This window comes from Heteronotia binoei, chromosome 1 (assembly GCF_032191835.1).
Source record: "Heteronotia binoei isolate CCM8104 ecotype False Entrance Well chromosome 1, APGP_CSIRO_Hbin_v1, whole genome shotgun sequence".
Classification (NCBI taxonomy): Eukaryota; Metazoa; Chordata; class Lepidosauria; order Squamata; family Gekkonidae; genus Heteronotia; species Heteronotia binoei.
The window spans coordinates 216564847-216580381 of record NC_083223.1 but is presented as its reverse complement, the minus strand read 5'-3'; the positions used below and the strand labels follow the sequence as shown (position 1 = coordinate 216580381).

At 49.6% G+C, this 15535-nt stretch overlaps 1 protein-coding gene across 3 annotated transcripts in view; it reads right to left on the bottom strand.

The window, feature by feature from the left end:
- CAMKMT (calmodulin-lysine N-methyltransferase) overlaps window positions 1-15535 on the bottom strand; it is a 551334-nt gene that overhangs the window by 489325 nt on the left and 46474 nt on the right. For all 3 annotated transcript variants that reach the window (XM_060247632.1, XM_060247636.1, XM_060247645.1), the window contains exon 3: window positions 3772-3836. In XM_060247632.1, coding sequence (XP_060103615.1) covers window positions 3772-3836 — 65 coding nt within the window. The remainder of the gene's footprint in view (window positions 1-3771; window positions 3837-15535) is intronic.

The following is a 15535-nucleotide window of genomic DNA, read 5'->3' as shown; positions in this document are numbered from 1 at the left end:
GCTCCACCCACACTATAAAACAGGATGGGGCATCCATGCCATACCAGCTCCTGATGGTGTGTGTGTACTCAACCATTTGAAATCTCAACCATTCACTGATCACAAACTCTAGGCAGAGAATAAGTTTTTGCTAAGAGAAACACTTCTGGGGCAGAACTGTTTATGAGCAAAAAGATAACAGTGTGCCTTTCCACAGACATTATGTTCACATGCTGCATCATTCCCATTAAAGCCCTTAGAAAGGCTCTATGCATAGGGATTTTTAGAGAGGGGATAAAGAAACAGCCAGGAAAAAAGAAGGGTGAGAGAGACAGAAAGTTTTGGGCTGGAATACCTAAATACAAGTCCAGTAGCAACTCAGAGACCACAAGATTTTGGGAGTATAAGCTACCCAAAGTCAACATTCCCTTTGATATATTTGGGCTGGAAGATGTATTTGAACAGATCTAGTTGGAAGATATATTTGGGCAGCAAGGATGTAAATACATATGCAATTAGTGAAAAATTAAGGTTGGAGTTATAGTTCAGCCTTATAGCCCAGACTATGTGCAGAGTTGTTTTCTGTTGCCCCAGAAGGTTGGACCAGAACCAATGGGTTGAAATTAAAGCAGAAGAGTTTTCAGCTGAACATTACGAAGAACTTCCTGACAGAGTGGTTCCTCAGTAGAACAGGCTTCCTCAGGAGGTGGCGGGTTCTCCTTCTTTGGAAGTTTTTAAATAGAGACTAGGTGGCCATCTGACAGTACTGCTGATTCTGTGAACTTAAACAGATCATCAGAAGTAGGGCAGGAAGGGTTGCATCAGTGCTTAGTTCTCATGGCTCTTTCTTACCCAGAGAAAGGCCAATTGTCAATTTGAGGTCAGGGAGCAATTTTCTCCAGGCTAATTTGGCCAGGGATCCTGGAGGTTTTTTTGCCATCTTCTAGGCAGGGCCAGCCCTAGGGTGTCTGGCACCCCAGGCAGACTCACAGTCTGCCACCCCTCACCCCTGGTGGCCCTAGGCGGGTGCACACACCTCGGGCAACTGCCACCCCCTCCCCTGCTTGCCCCCTTCCCCCCTCCTCCCTCGATCACTGGCTTCGACACCACAGCCCGGGCATCTGAGCATTCTCTCTTAAGAGAACGCTGGAGGAGGCTTCATTCCCCCTCCTTTCTGGAACTGGAAGTGAGAAGGGAGCAAAGCCTCCTCCAGTGTTCTCTTAAGAGGGAATGCTCAGATGCCTGGGCCACAGTGTCAAAGTCAGTAGGGTAGATTCTAGCAGTGCTCCTCAGAGCACGCAAGAGAAAGAGCAAAGGGAGCAAGTGTGCAGGGGGTGCCACCGGCACTGCCATGCAGCGCTGCAAAAGGGAAAGGAGGAAGGGGGGATAGCAAGTTTTGTTCTTCATTGTGGGGGGAGGAAAATCAGGCATTTGCCTTGGGTATGGGGAGGGGAAGGGGGGAGACCCCAATTTGATGCCCCCCTCCCAGGGCCCTAGGCAAATGGCTAATTTGCCTAGTGGGCAAGCCAGCCTTGCTTCTGGACATGGAGCAAGGGGCACTGGGGATGGGGTGGGAGTACTTGTGAATTTCCTGCATTTTGCAGGGGGTTGGACTAGATGACCCTTGAGGTGCCTTCCAACTGTATGATTCTAGTATGCTTAGGCCTGTTAAAATCAGTGAATGCAGCTGTGCATAACTCTACATAAGATCAGGTTGTCAGAACTGCTTTAATCAGTACAAAGCAGATTTTAGTCTTGATCTGAAAGTTTTCACCACCTAGTTTTATTTTATATATAGCACCATCAGTGTGAAGGTTGCTTTACAAAGTATGTCATATCCCTGCCAAAGCAAAGCCATACTTAATTTCAGCCATCTTTTTGGCTTCAGTATCAACACCAGCATTAACCAGCACTAAAATAATTACACTGTTATCAGGAGGACAGTCAAAGATAAAAGCCATGAACTGCTGTTTTATTTTTTGCCCTAGCCGAAGCTGACTACCAAAATTTTTTTCCTAAAAGAAACAAGGCATCAATAGTTTTGCAACTTGGGAGGATGAGTCACTGACAGGTATCAAACAAAAGAGAGCACTTCTCTTGCTAACCAGTGAATAAGTTGTCTTCTATTCATTTAAAAATGTATTCTGCACCCAGTAACATATTTGCAGTAGCCCTACTGGTGAAGATCAGATGTAAAAATTAGGAAGGAGACGGTAGATCATCATCATCATTTCTATCCTGCCCATTTCCTGAAATTGGGCTCAGGGTGGCAGACAACATATCTCATCAGTACAGAGTAAAAACATACTATAAAGAAGAATAAAATAAGCAATAAATACATACATTTAGATTCCAACATTATTAGATGGCATCACACATCTTTCCTGCAAGCAACTGTAATGGCTAGCATGACATCATATTCCACTGATGGGAAGTTCTTAACCGGGGAGGTATGGAGATAAAAAGATGAGGGGAAAGAAACCCAAGAGACCACTGATCTTACTAACCGTTGCTAGTAACATGACATCTTAGTCTTACAGACTCTGCAGATCTGTGTCAAGTACTGCAAGGCCCATATCTCACCAGGAAGAGAGTTCCACCAGGCTGGGGCCAAGGCTGAAAAGGTTCTGGCCAAGGACAGCCAGACCATTTTGGGACCAGGGACTACCAACAGGTTAGCACCATTTAAGCATAAAGTTCTCTGAGGGGTATAAAGGGAGTGGTGGCCCCACAGATACGATGGTCTCAGACCATTTAGTGCTTTGAAAGTGAGTATCAAAACCTTGAACATGATCTGGTCTTCATTCTGGAGCCACTGCAGCAGATGGAGCACAGCTTGTATATGCATACTCAAGGGGATACCCATAAGGACCAGCTGAAGTTTCTGGAGCAAGTTCAAGGGCAGCCCTCTGTACAGCAAGTTGCAGTAATCCAGTCTAGAGGTGACTGTTGCATGGCTAGATCAGGGCAGGACAGATAGCAGACCAGCTGAAGTTTCTGGAACAAGTTTAAGGGCAGCCCTCCACAGAGCGAGTTGCAATAATCCAGTCTAGAGGTGACTGTTGCATGGATGACTGTGGCTAGATCAGTGCAGGACAGGTAGGGGACCAGCTTGGCAAAGACAGAAAAATGCCATCCTGGCCATATTAGCGACCTGTGCCTCCAAAGTAAAAGAGACATCAAGGGTCACCCTCAAACTCTTGATGGAGGAAGCTGGCATCAGATTTACCCCATTCAGAGTGGGAAGCTAAAATCCTGGCCCTGCTCCTCCCCACCCCACCCCAGCCCAGCCACAGGACCTTTTTCTTCGCTGGGTTCAGCATCAGATTGGACAGAAGGACAGATTGGACTAACCGCTCCTGTGCATGCAAGGCTCTGTACTATTTAAAGAAACATTTTTGCTGAACACCATGTGCACATCAGGGATTACAAGACCCCTCTTTCCAACAACAGCTCTCTGTATCACCTGACAAGCTATCCCAGGACATTTCAGAAACAAGTTACTGATGAGGCAAGGACTGAGAAGTCACAGATCCAGAAAAATGTTTTGGATTGCAGCCACAAGGAAGTATTTGGCAGCACAGAAAACACAGAATTGGCTTATATACTTAGTGACCCACAGCTCAGAATGGTGTACCAGTAGTTAAGTGCTTTGAATTGAATAAAGCCACAACTGTCTAAGTATTTGTATAGGCACTGCAAGTTAATAGCACTGGCACAAATGTTGCACATAATAGCATAAACTATATTTCTACTATTAAGCCTCTACTTCAAGAAAAATAAAGTACTTACAAACGTTTCCTGTATTGTCAAAACTTGTCAGAACATCTTCAACATTTAAGAGTCCACTGTAACATCTAAGGAAGAAAGTCACCACACAAAACAGAATTATTCTTCATTCCTCCTTTTAAAAAGGAAAAAAAAAAAGGTTATATCCTCCACCAGTATCATGAAAAATGTCTCACCACTAGAGGGAGGAAAAAGAAAACATCACACTAATATACAGCATATTAAAATTAAACAGGTGTGAACAGCCAAGACGCAGGATGAGAGCTTGTAAAAAAAAATTACTATTTTGAATATGCTTACATGAGAACATGAAAAATACCTACTGATTTGTAAAGCTTACAAAAATAAAATATATTTTTATCAATTATTTTAAAACATGTTTACAATGCATGAGGGGAAATTATTCCACTGAAAGTAGTGTTGGCACACATAAAGTTCATCACATCAGACTCAGCATCAACCATCGCATCTAATCAATTAATGTAGCCCATTAGCGTACCAACTCCAGAATAAGAATTGAAACTGTAGCTAGAAATTAATGCTTAAAAGTTTGGGTTCCACTAAAAAGTGAGGTTGAAAAAGTGCAGAAAACATGTTGAGATTCCAGACTACACATCTTTCCAGGACAGTTTTGGACTTCTTCAGAAAAAGATTATTTAAAGACTTCTTTGGTCCTCTCTGGGAAAGCTGGCAACTGAAAAACTCCATTTGTACCAAAAAGGTTTTTTAAAGTCTTCACTATAAAATATCAAGACTTTGTGTTTGAGCATCCCTATACTATTCTGGGGCAGTGACTGTGAACAGCAACATTGTGGTCTGTTTTTTGCCTTTGTGATTCTTTACTGTTACATATGTAATGCATCTTTAATTGCCGTTGTGTTTCTTATGCCTAGCTCTTGCCGTGTGCTGCTGAGTTTTGAATATATATGAACGCTTTTGATGCAATTTTTGAAAGTTTGCATACTTTATTGAATGGCTGTATTTCCCCATTGATTTTCTTTTATTGGCTTTACACACTGAGACTCCATTTTTTGGCCTTCTTGTTACTGCATGAATCCACATGGTCTGATTAAGCAGATCAAGGTAGGGAGCCATCTTCCAGGCTAAATAAAATTGGAAAAAAGCTTTCTTGCAACTGAATTAAGTTGCTTATCCAACAATAATGCTGGATCAATTATAACCCCTAGACTCTAGACTTTTTGGTACAAATGGAGTCTTTCAGTTGCCAGCTTTCCTGGAGAGGACCAAAGAAGTATTTAAAGAACCTGTTTTTTCAGTGTAAATTAATTTTAACAGAGATAAATGTAAAGTTCTGCATTTAGATAGGAAAAATTCAATGCATGGCTATAGGATGGGGGAGACTTGTCTGAGCAGTAATATGTTTGAAAAGGATCTGGGGGTCTTAGTGGACCATACACTGAACATGAGTCAACAGTGCGATACGGTGGGTAAAAAGACAAATACAACTTTTGGCTGTATCAACAGTAGTGTCCAGATCACATGAAGTGATGGTATCAATTTACTCTGCTCTGGTAAGACCTCACCTGGAGTATTGTGTTCAGTTTTGTACACCACATTTTAAGAAGGATCTAGACAAGCTGGAACAGGTCCAGAGGAGGGCAACAAAGATGGTGAGGGGTCTGGAGACCATCCTATGAAGAAAGGTTGAAGGAGCTGGGCATGTTTAGCCTGGAGAGGAGGAGGCTGAGATCGCCATATTCAAGTACTTGAAAGGCTCTCATATAGATGATGGTGTGGAATTGTTTTCTGTGGCCCCAGAAGGTAGGATCAGAACCAACAGGTTGAAATTAAATCAAAAGAGTTTCCGGCTCAACATTAGGAAGAACTTCCTTATCATTAGAGCGGTTCCTCAGTGGAACAGGCTTCCTCAGGAGCTGGTAGGCTCTCCTTTCTTGGAGGTTTTTAAACAGAGGCTAGATGGCCATTTGACAGCAATGCAGATCCTGTGAATTTAAGCGGAGATATTTAAGTTTCCTGCATTATGCAGGGGGTCGAACTAGATGACCTGGAGGTCCCTTCCAACTCTATGATTCTATGACTCCTAGCTGATTCAGTGAGGGGCAGCTGAACCCCATCAAATACGGAAAGCACAAGGTCCTTCAAGTTTATCCTTTGCCATTTGACCACAGCACCCAGGCACTATAACAGCAGTATCTGGCAATGTGGACAAAGAACACAGAACTGGTTGTCAGCAGCATACTGGTGATATACAACTTCAAACCCACGATGTCTCTCACCCAAGGGCTTCACATAAAGTGTGGGAGATACAACTAAGCCTTGTGGAAACCCACAAGACAATTCTCGTAATAATTCTCTAAGACTCTAGCAACATTGTGGGCGTTTTCGCACTGACCTTCAAGTGGCGCGACCACCCTCTTCACACCGGAGGATCTGCGCGGATTTCGCACAAGAAGCGCCGGAGCACCCAAAAGAGCCGGCGACTTCCGTCGCGAAACCCGCTCAAACGGAAACCGCCAAGAAGCAGGAAAACGTTTGAGCGGCTTTTGCGACGGAAGTCGCCGGCTCTTTTGGGTGCTCCGGCGCTTCTTGTGCGAAATCCGCGCAGATCCTCCGGTGTGAAGAGGGTGGTCGCGCCACTTGAAGGTCAGTGCGAAAACGCCCAGTGAGTTTGATATTGTAAGTATATTCAAGCAAAGCTCTCTCATTATTAGTTATCCATGGTATGCAAAGATCTTGAAAAACAGCACACTGAAATCTAATGCTGTATGATATTTCAAATTTTATCCTTTTTATACCGCAGATCAAATCTACCCATAGCAAGTCTAGGTTGCTTATTTATAAATTGCCTTTCCAACAGTGCAATTTTTTCTTGCCTCATGGAAATAGCTGCACATGTATGATGTTTCTCAGTCAATAGCAAAGTCAGTCTTGACTTCTTACCTTTCCTCCACTTTAGGGCAAGATCAAGAGTATAAGCTTACCAATTCAGCAGTAGCCATAGCAACAGCAGTAATACACAAAGAACAGAGGATGGTCTAACCTTCATTTCTTTCTGATGTATGTTAATAAATAAAAATGTACACACAACTCTGTCCCTCCTGTCAGCCATACACATATCAAGCAAGATTGTTTAATTCAAATGTACCTTTCAAGAAGTTAAATGGAAAGAAAAACATAATGCTTAAATAGAAAACAAAAAAAGACACACTGAGCATTAAGAACAATTCAAGGACTGACAAAGTGCCTTTCAAGAAGTTCAATGGAAAGAAATATTCCCAAACATAATGCTGAAATAAAAAAGACATACTGAGAATTAAAAACAATTCAAGAACTGGCATGAAGTGCCTTAACTTCAATGCAAAGTTCACAAATATGCCCACTAAAATCAGTGGAGTTATGTATGAATATAACACAAGACTTGAAAGGTTTGAGATGCAGAACAGCAGGAGGCTGAATAAGTAGACATCAGTACATATGGATAGGGTGGCCATAATGTCTGAAGGCCAGCCAGGGACACCTTGGGGGGGGGGAGGTAGGGGTGCGTGCGCGCGAAGCGCGCGCGCGTCGCCGGAAACAGGAAGTGACGTCACTTCCGGTGACGTCACTTCCGGTGACGGCACGCCACAGCCAGAAACAGGAAGTGACATCACTTCCTGTGACATCACTTCCCCCACGCCACCTGCCGGAAGCAGGAAGTGACATCACTTCCTGTGACATCACTTCCCCTGCGCCACCTGCCGGAAGCAGGAAGTGACGTCACTTCCTGTGACATCACTTCCCCTGCGCCACCTGCTGGAAGCAGGAAGTGACGTCACTTCCTGTGACATCATTTCCCCCGCGCCACCTGCCGGAAGCGGGAAGTGACATCACTTCCCCAAACTGCCACTGCTGGAAACAGAGACTTCTGGTTACATTACCACCCCCAAAATATACAACTTGAAAAAAGAAGAGAAACTTCACAATGTTCCCTGCTAAAGAAAAAAAAGGCTCCAACAGCAACCCCTCTTGAGTCAGATTCACAGGAAAACAATCCACTATCCTTGATACCTGCTTGTGCTGACAAACATTTCAACAAGACTGCCCACAATATCAAAGGGTCTTGATCAACCCAGTAATAGCAACAAAGCAACCCCTATCTACAATCAAACTGAGATCAGCAGCTAAAGCCACCACTGCCAGTCTGTGTCCTGTAGCCCAGCCTGAAGGCAGGCGGATACAGGTCTAGAAAAGCAGGTCCTCCCCAAGCAGCACACAAAAAGGAAAAGGTGTTCAGGTGTCACTAAAATACTAAGAATTGCAGTCATGATTTCATCACCTCTGGAACTGAGATCACATCAGTCCTACATGCAGAATTGCCTTTTTAGCCTCCAACAACTTGGGAGCAATAGACTTAAAGGAATGTGAATGGATGGTCTCTTATTCACCCCACCCCACCCCTACCCCAGGAACCCATCTAACACATTATAAACAGATGACAGCCCAGCTGGCATGACTACAAGAACAACCATAATATCACAGGCACTCGGTGGCCAATTTGTTTTATGAAGGTATTTCAGCTAAATAAATTTAAAAAAACAACAGGCATGCAGGGTTTGCCAAGAGTTCATGGCTGCCTGAGGTCAATATACCACAGTTTTAGAGTCCAGCAGACAGATTGATTTGTATTCAAAATTCTAACTGGGTATGTTAACTGAGGTCAGTTTGAGGAAGAAAATAGCTGGCTTTGCCCTGGGTCACCACCGATTAAGACATACTGAGGCCAGTGGTGGGATTCAAATAAATTAACAACAGGTTCTATGTCCTAATGACCATTTTAACTATACCAAAAGAATCTACCTTCCCAAGCAGCCATATTTGCCAGGGGCACTGATCTTGGTCAACTGGAGATCAATTATAATAGCAGAAGATCTCCAGGTCCCATCTGGAGGTTAGCAACCCTATGACACTCTAACCACTATATCATACTGACTCTCCTCGTGACTTATCCACAAAGTTGCTAGAAATACAGGCAATTCTGAAATGTCAGGCTCTTAAATCACTTGAAAGAAAACTGCATTTCCTCACTAGTCTTTTTTTCTCCCTCCCCTTTTTTCATACTTAATATTCATCTCAAGGAAGAATTCTGGAGACGCTGAAAGCTTGCACTCATTATTTTGTGATATTTTGACTGGTAATAATAATAATGATTGTGATGATGATGGTGATGGGATTTATACCCCACCCTTCACTTGCGGTCTCAGAGTGGCTTACAAGCTCCTTTCCTTTTCCTCCCCACAACAGAAACTCTGCGAGGTTAGTGGGGCTGAGAGAACTCTTTCAAGAACTGCTCTTGAGAGAACAACTCTGAGAGAACTGTAACTGATCCAAGGGCACAACAGCAGCTGCATGTGGAAGAGGTGGAAATCAAACCTGGTTCTCCCAGATTAAAGTCCACGCTCTTAACCACTATACCAAACTGACTCTTGCAGTCCTGTCATTTTGGGATTCTTCTCATGGATCAAAATGTCTGCCTCCTATGTTTATTTATAAAACATCAGCAACTTGCTTTAATCCTTTAAAGCAACATCTTGCTAGACAGATACACTGGAGATAAAGAAAAAAGACCTTTGTGTTTAGACAACAAAGAAAGACTCAGCTTAGCCACTATCCAGGGGAGATCACGTGATTTACAAACAAAGAGACATTTCTTCTTTTGGTTAAAGGTAGTAATGGAGCATAATGCATTATCTTAACAGTATGAAATACAAGGCACCAACTGCAATATGTCAAACTGCAAGACAGGGCGTTACACGGTGCTTTAGTATTGATACACGTGCATTAACATGCATATGCACTAGATCGCAGAATGATGCACACGCCTATCCCAATTCAGTGATTTAGCATCTACAGCAGGGGTCAGCAACTTTTCAGACGTAATGAGCCAAACTACATCAAAGTTCAGAGCAAGAAATCAACGAAGAGCTAGCATAAGAAGGTCTATCTGCATAAATGAGAATATGTATTTTAATGTGGTTGATCACTGACGTGTTGATTAATAATCTGCAGAATTTCTGCAGCTCACATATTGGTTGTTGAGAAGTCCTTTATTAGGAAGTAGCACATTCAAGGGCCCACAATAAGTATTATATAGAGGAGCACACTGGGTGATTGTTTTAGTGCATAAATCTGTGCATGGATTCCTGGCAACTAGCATAGAAATTTTTAAAATAAATAATAAATCAAACTCTTAACCTCTTTTTTTGTGTGTGCAAAGCATCTCTTATAAAGTCCTTGAGTCCCATCAAAATCTTAGCCTGCCAGTTCGTTCACATACTGGTTATTCCAGGGAGGGAAGAAGGGAAGGAAGGGAGGAGGGAGGGAAGGAAGGAAGGAGGGAAGGAAGGAAGGAGGGAAGAAAGGAAGGCCCCCCCCCGCTTTCGGCCCCCTTACCTTCTTCCAGGGCGGCGACGAGTCCGGCGGCGAGTCCCGCGCTGGTCGCTGGAGGGCAGCAGCACAGCCAGGCAAGTCCGGGGATTGCTCTGCGCCTGGGCCGGAGTGCCCAGCCGCCGAGCAGGTGACGGGGGGCGGGCAGGGAGGAGGAAAGGCCGTGGGTGGGGGGGGGAGCTCATCGGAGGCCGCAGCCAGCAGGCCGCGACCCCCGATGAGCTGAACGGGACGGCGGCGGGCGGCGGGAAGGGGGAAAGGGAAGGCCGTGGGTGGGGGGGGGAGCTCATCGGAGGCCGCAGCCGGCAGGCGCGACCCCCGATGAGCTGAACGGGACGGCGGCGGGCGGCGGGAAGGGGGAAAGGGAAGGCCGTGGGTGGGGGGGGGAGCTCATCGGAGGCCGCAGCCGGCAGGCGCGACCCCCGATGAGCTGAACGGGACGGCGGTGGGCGGCAGGAAGGGGGAAAGGGAAGGCCGTGGGTGGGGGGGGGAGCTCATCGGAGGCCGCAGCCGGCAGGCGCGACCCCCGATGAGCTGAACGGGACGGCGGTGGGAAGGGGGAAAGGGAAGGCTGTGGGTGGGGGGGGGAGCTCATCGGAGGCCGCAGCCGGCAGGCGCGACCCCCGATGAGCTGAACGGGACGGCGGCGGGAAGGGGGAAAGGGAAGGCTGTGGGTGGGGGGGGGAGCTCATCGGAGGCCGCAGCCGGCAGGCGCGACCCCCGATGAGCTGAACGGGACGGCGGTGGGAAGGGGGAAAGGGAAGGCTGTGGGTGGGGGGGGGAGCTCATCGGAGGCCGCAGCCGGCAGGCGCGACCCCCGATGAGCTGAACGGGACGGCGGCGGGCGGCGGGAAGGGGGAATGGCCGTGGGTGGGGGGGGGGAGCTCATCGGAGGCCGCAGCCGGCAGGCGCGACCCCCGATGAGCTGAACGGGACGGCGGCGGGCGGCAGGAAGGGGGAATGGCCGTGGGTGGGGGGGGGAGCTCATCGGAGGCCGCAGCCGGCAGGCGCGACCCCCGATGAGCTGAACGGGACGGCGGCGGGCGGCAGGAAGGGGGAAAGGGAAGGCCGTGGGTGGGGGGGGGAGCTCATCGGAGGCCGCAGCCGGCAGGCGCGACCCCCGATGAGCTGAACGGGACGGCGGCGGGAAGGGGGAAAGGGAAGGCTGTGGGTGGGGGGGGAGCTCATCGGAGGCCGCAGCCGGCAGGCGCGACCCCCGATGAGCTGAACGGGACGGCGGCGGGAAGGGGGAAAGGGAAGGCTGTGGGTGGGGGGGGAGCTCATCGGAGGCCGCAGCCGGCAGGCGCGACCCCCGATGAGCTGAACGGGACGGCGGCGGGCGGCGGGAAGGGGAAATGGCCGTGGGTGGGGGGGGGAGCTCATCGGAGGCCGCAGCCGGCAGGCGCGACCCCCGATGAGCTGAACGGGACGGCGGCGGGCGGCGGGAAGGGGGAATGGCCGTGGGTGGGGGGGGGAGCTCATCGGAGGCCGCAGCCGGCAGGCGCGACCCCCGATGAGCTGAACGGGACGGCGGCGGGCGGCGGGAAGGGGGAATGGCCGTGGCTGGGGGGGGGAGCTCATCGGAGGCCGCAGCCGGCAGGCGCGACCCCCGATGAGCTGAACGGGACGGCGGCGGGCGGCAGGAAGGGGGAAAGGGAAGGCCGTGGGTGGGGGGGGGAGCTCATCGGAGGCCGCAGCCGGCAGGCGCGACCCCCGATGAGCTGAACGGGACGGCGGCGGGAAGGGGGAAAGGGAAGGCTGTGGGTGGGGGGGGGAGCTCATCGGAGGCCGCAGCCAGCAGGCGCGACCCCCGATGAGCTGAACGGGACGGCGGCGGGCGGCGGGAAGGGGGAATGGCCGTGGGTGGGGGGGGGAGCTCATCGGAGGCCGCAGCCGGCAGGCGCGACCCCCGATGAGCTGAACGGGACGGCGGCGGGCGGCGGGAAGGGGGAATGGCCGTGGGTGGGGGGGGGAGCTCATCGGAGGCCGCAGCCGGCAGGCGCGACCCCCGATGAGCTGAACGGGACGGCGGCGGGCGGCAGGAAGGGGGAAAGGGAAGGCCGTGGGTGGGGGGGGGAGCTCATCGGAGGCCGCAGCCGGCAGGCGCGACCCCCGATGAGCTGAACGGGACGGCGGCGGGCGGCGGGAAGGGGGAATGGCCGTGGGTGGGGGGGGGAGCTCATCGGAGGCCGCAGCCGGCAGGCGCGACCCCCGATGAGCTGAACGGGACGGCGGCGGGCGGCAGGAAGGGGGAAAGGGAAGGCCGTGGGTGGGGGGGGGAGCTCATCGGAGGCCGCAGCCGGCAGGCGCGACCCCCGATGAGCTGAACGGGACGGCGGCGGGAAGGGGGAAAGGGAAGGCTGTGGGTGGGGGGGGAGCTCATCGGAGGCCGCAGCCGGCAGGCGCGACCCCCGATGAGCTGAACGGGACGGCGGCGGGCGGCGGGAAGGGGGAAAGGGAATGGCCGTGGGTGGGGGGGGGAGCTCATCGGAGGCCGCAGCCGGCAGGCGCGACCCCCAATGAGCTGAACGGGACGGCGGCGGGCGGCGGGAAGGGGGAAAGGGAAGGCCGTGGGTGGGGGAGCTCATCGGAGGCCGCAGCCGGCAGGCCGCGACCCCCGATGAGGTGAACGGGACTGCGGCGGGCGGCGGGAAGGGGGAAAGGGAAGGCCGTGGGTGGGGGGGGGAGCTCATCGGAGGCCGCAGCCGGCAGGCGCGACCCCCAATGAGGTGAACGGGACGGCGGCGGGCGGCGTCCTGGGCGAGGGAGAGAAGGGAGGAAGGAAGGCTTACCTTACCTTAGCTAGTGGATGGCCTCCCTTCCGGCGGGCGGGCGGGAGGCGCGCAGCAGCGGCTGATACAGTGCTGCTAGGCATGCGCAGAGCCCGCCACCCCCCCTGCGCACGCGCAGGGACACCGGCTCCCTTACTGGCAGCCTTCCCCGCCCGCGCCCGCGGCCACCTGGCTAAACCGGGACGTTTTAATGGTCCCGGTATAGCCAGGGCGGGAGGCGGGAAACAGGGGCCAAAAACGGGAAAGTCCCGGGCAACCGGGACGGTCTGGCCACCCTACATATGGAATTTAAAAACCCTGAGAAATACAAGTTCTAGATAATGGCCCCTCAAACATTAGCTAGATGACTATCTGTGCTTGCATTGTTTAGGAATTCAGCAGTCATAAGCTTAATGAGCAAGCCATCAAAACTTCCCATTCCAAAATCCCAGACTTTTATTCATCTTCATCTCTAAAAAGTGCCTGAAAATATTAAAGAATCCTGAACTCTTATAGATGAAATCAAGCCTGAACTCTCCCTAGTAGCTAAAATAACTAAAAACGTAGGTTATCATACTTCATTCACATTATGAGAAGACATTAGAGTTGCTGGAAAAGACAATAATGCTAGGAAAAGTAGAAGGCAGAAGGAAAAGGGAAAAACCCAACATGAGATGGATTGATGTGATAACATTACAGAGAGCTCTGAGAGAGAGCAGATAAGAAGTGCTATAAGGGTGAGGTTTGGCTTTCTAAACAGCTGGGAAAGTTGCTGAAAATTTGAGGTTGTGGTTGATGGGGAACTGCTGTTTGTTTGGTTTGAGTGGGCTGAAGATAATTGTAGCTGATTGATTAGGAGTGGCTGTGTTCCTGGGGCAGACTGAGGCCCCACCCTCTTTGCATTATTAAGCTGCACCTTGCCAGAGCTAAAGGGCTCTTGGCCTGTGGCTCTTAGCCTGGGGGCTGTGTAAGGACCAGGAACCCAGATTCCTATTTTCCTTGTGTTCCCAATAAGGTAAGTAGACTCTCCAGAAGGAGAGCCAAATAAACAGGATTTAAAAAGGGACTGTATATTTTAATAAAGCTATCATGAAGGTAGAATGCCAGCAAGGGGGTGGGGGCTTTCCAGTGTTTTGCACTGAGTGTCACATGTATGACTATCTGCCCACAGGACAGAAGTCTTGGGTGCATGCTTGATGCAAGAAGCTCCTGGTACTCAGGGAATGAGTTTGTACCCTTGAGGCTGAGGTGACTGACCTGGAGAAGCAGAGACAGTCAGTTAGGCACTCATAGAAGACTCTCAAGGACGTATTAGAACCAGCGCCAGAACAGTTTTATTGCTGCCAGATACATTTAATGTAACTTAAATTATGTATTTTAACTCAATTAACTGGTTTTTATATGTTTAAATTTTTTAATTGTTAAATTTAAAGTTTTACCTATTTATGTTAATGTATGGAATGTTGTTAGCCGCCCTGAGCCGCCTAGGCGGGGAGGGCGGGATATAAATAAAATCTATTATTATTATTAGATGAGCCCCACTCTGAACGTGGCAGCCCCATTGCTGCCAGGGAGCATGAAGGTTGAGAGGGAACAGGGTACCGTGCTGAGGATAAGGGGAATGCGCCCTCAGAAGGGACCTCTTCTTCAGTTGGTGAGCAGGTATCCTTTCGCGCCAAGGAACCATCCCTGGGCAGGGAGGGAGGGGGGGTCTTGGTAGTTGGTGATTCGATCCTTAGGCAAGTAGACAGCTGGGTGGCAAAACCGCGTATGGTGACTTGCCTGCCTGGTGCGAAGGTAGCGGACATTATGCGTGTAGTAGATAGACAGTGCTGGGGAGGAGCCAGTGGTCGTGGTGCATGTTGGCACCAACGATGTGGGGAAATGCAGTTGTGAGGACCTGGAGGAAAAATAAGTTATATCGGAAGGATAGGGAGGGAAGGGTTGGAGGTGGACGTGGAGTGGCTCTGTATGTCAGAGAGGGTATACAGTCCAGTAAGACTGAGGTCAAAGAATTAGATTCCCTTCTAGAAATGCTTTGGGTTGAAATAGAGGGCCCAAAAGGAAATTTTACTATGGGAGTTTGTTATCGCCCACCAAATCAAAAGATAGAGGACAATTGTAATATGATGGAAGGATTAAAGATAGCGGCTCAACGTAAAAGCTGTTGTAATAGGTGATTTTAACTACCCGCAGATGATTTGGGTCAATATGTGTTCTGGTCGAGAGAAAGAGATTGAGTTTCTAGATGCTCTGAATGACTGTGCTATGCAGCAGATGGTCACAGAACCTACCAGGGGTGGGGCGATCCTGGATTTGGTCCTAAGTAATGCCCAAGACTTGATGAGAGATGTAAAAGGGATCGCACCACTTGGGAGCAGTGACCATAACAATATTGATTTCACCATTTGTATAAATAGGGAGTTGCCCCAAAAGACCAGCACAACCATGTTTAACTTTAAAAGGGGTAAATTCTCTGAGATGAGGAGGCATGTGAAGAGGAAACTGAAAGGAAAGGCAAATACAGTCAAAACCCTTGAGGAAGCTTGGAGGCAATTTAAAACTACAATCCTAGAAGCTCAGATAAAATA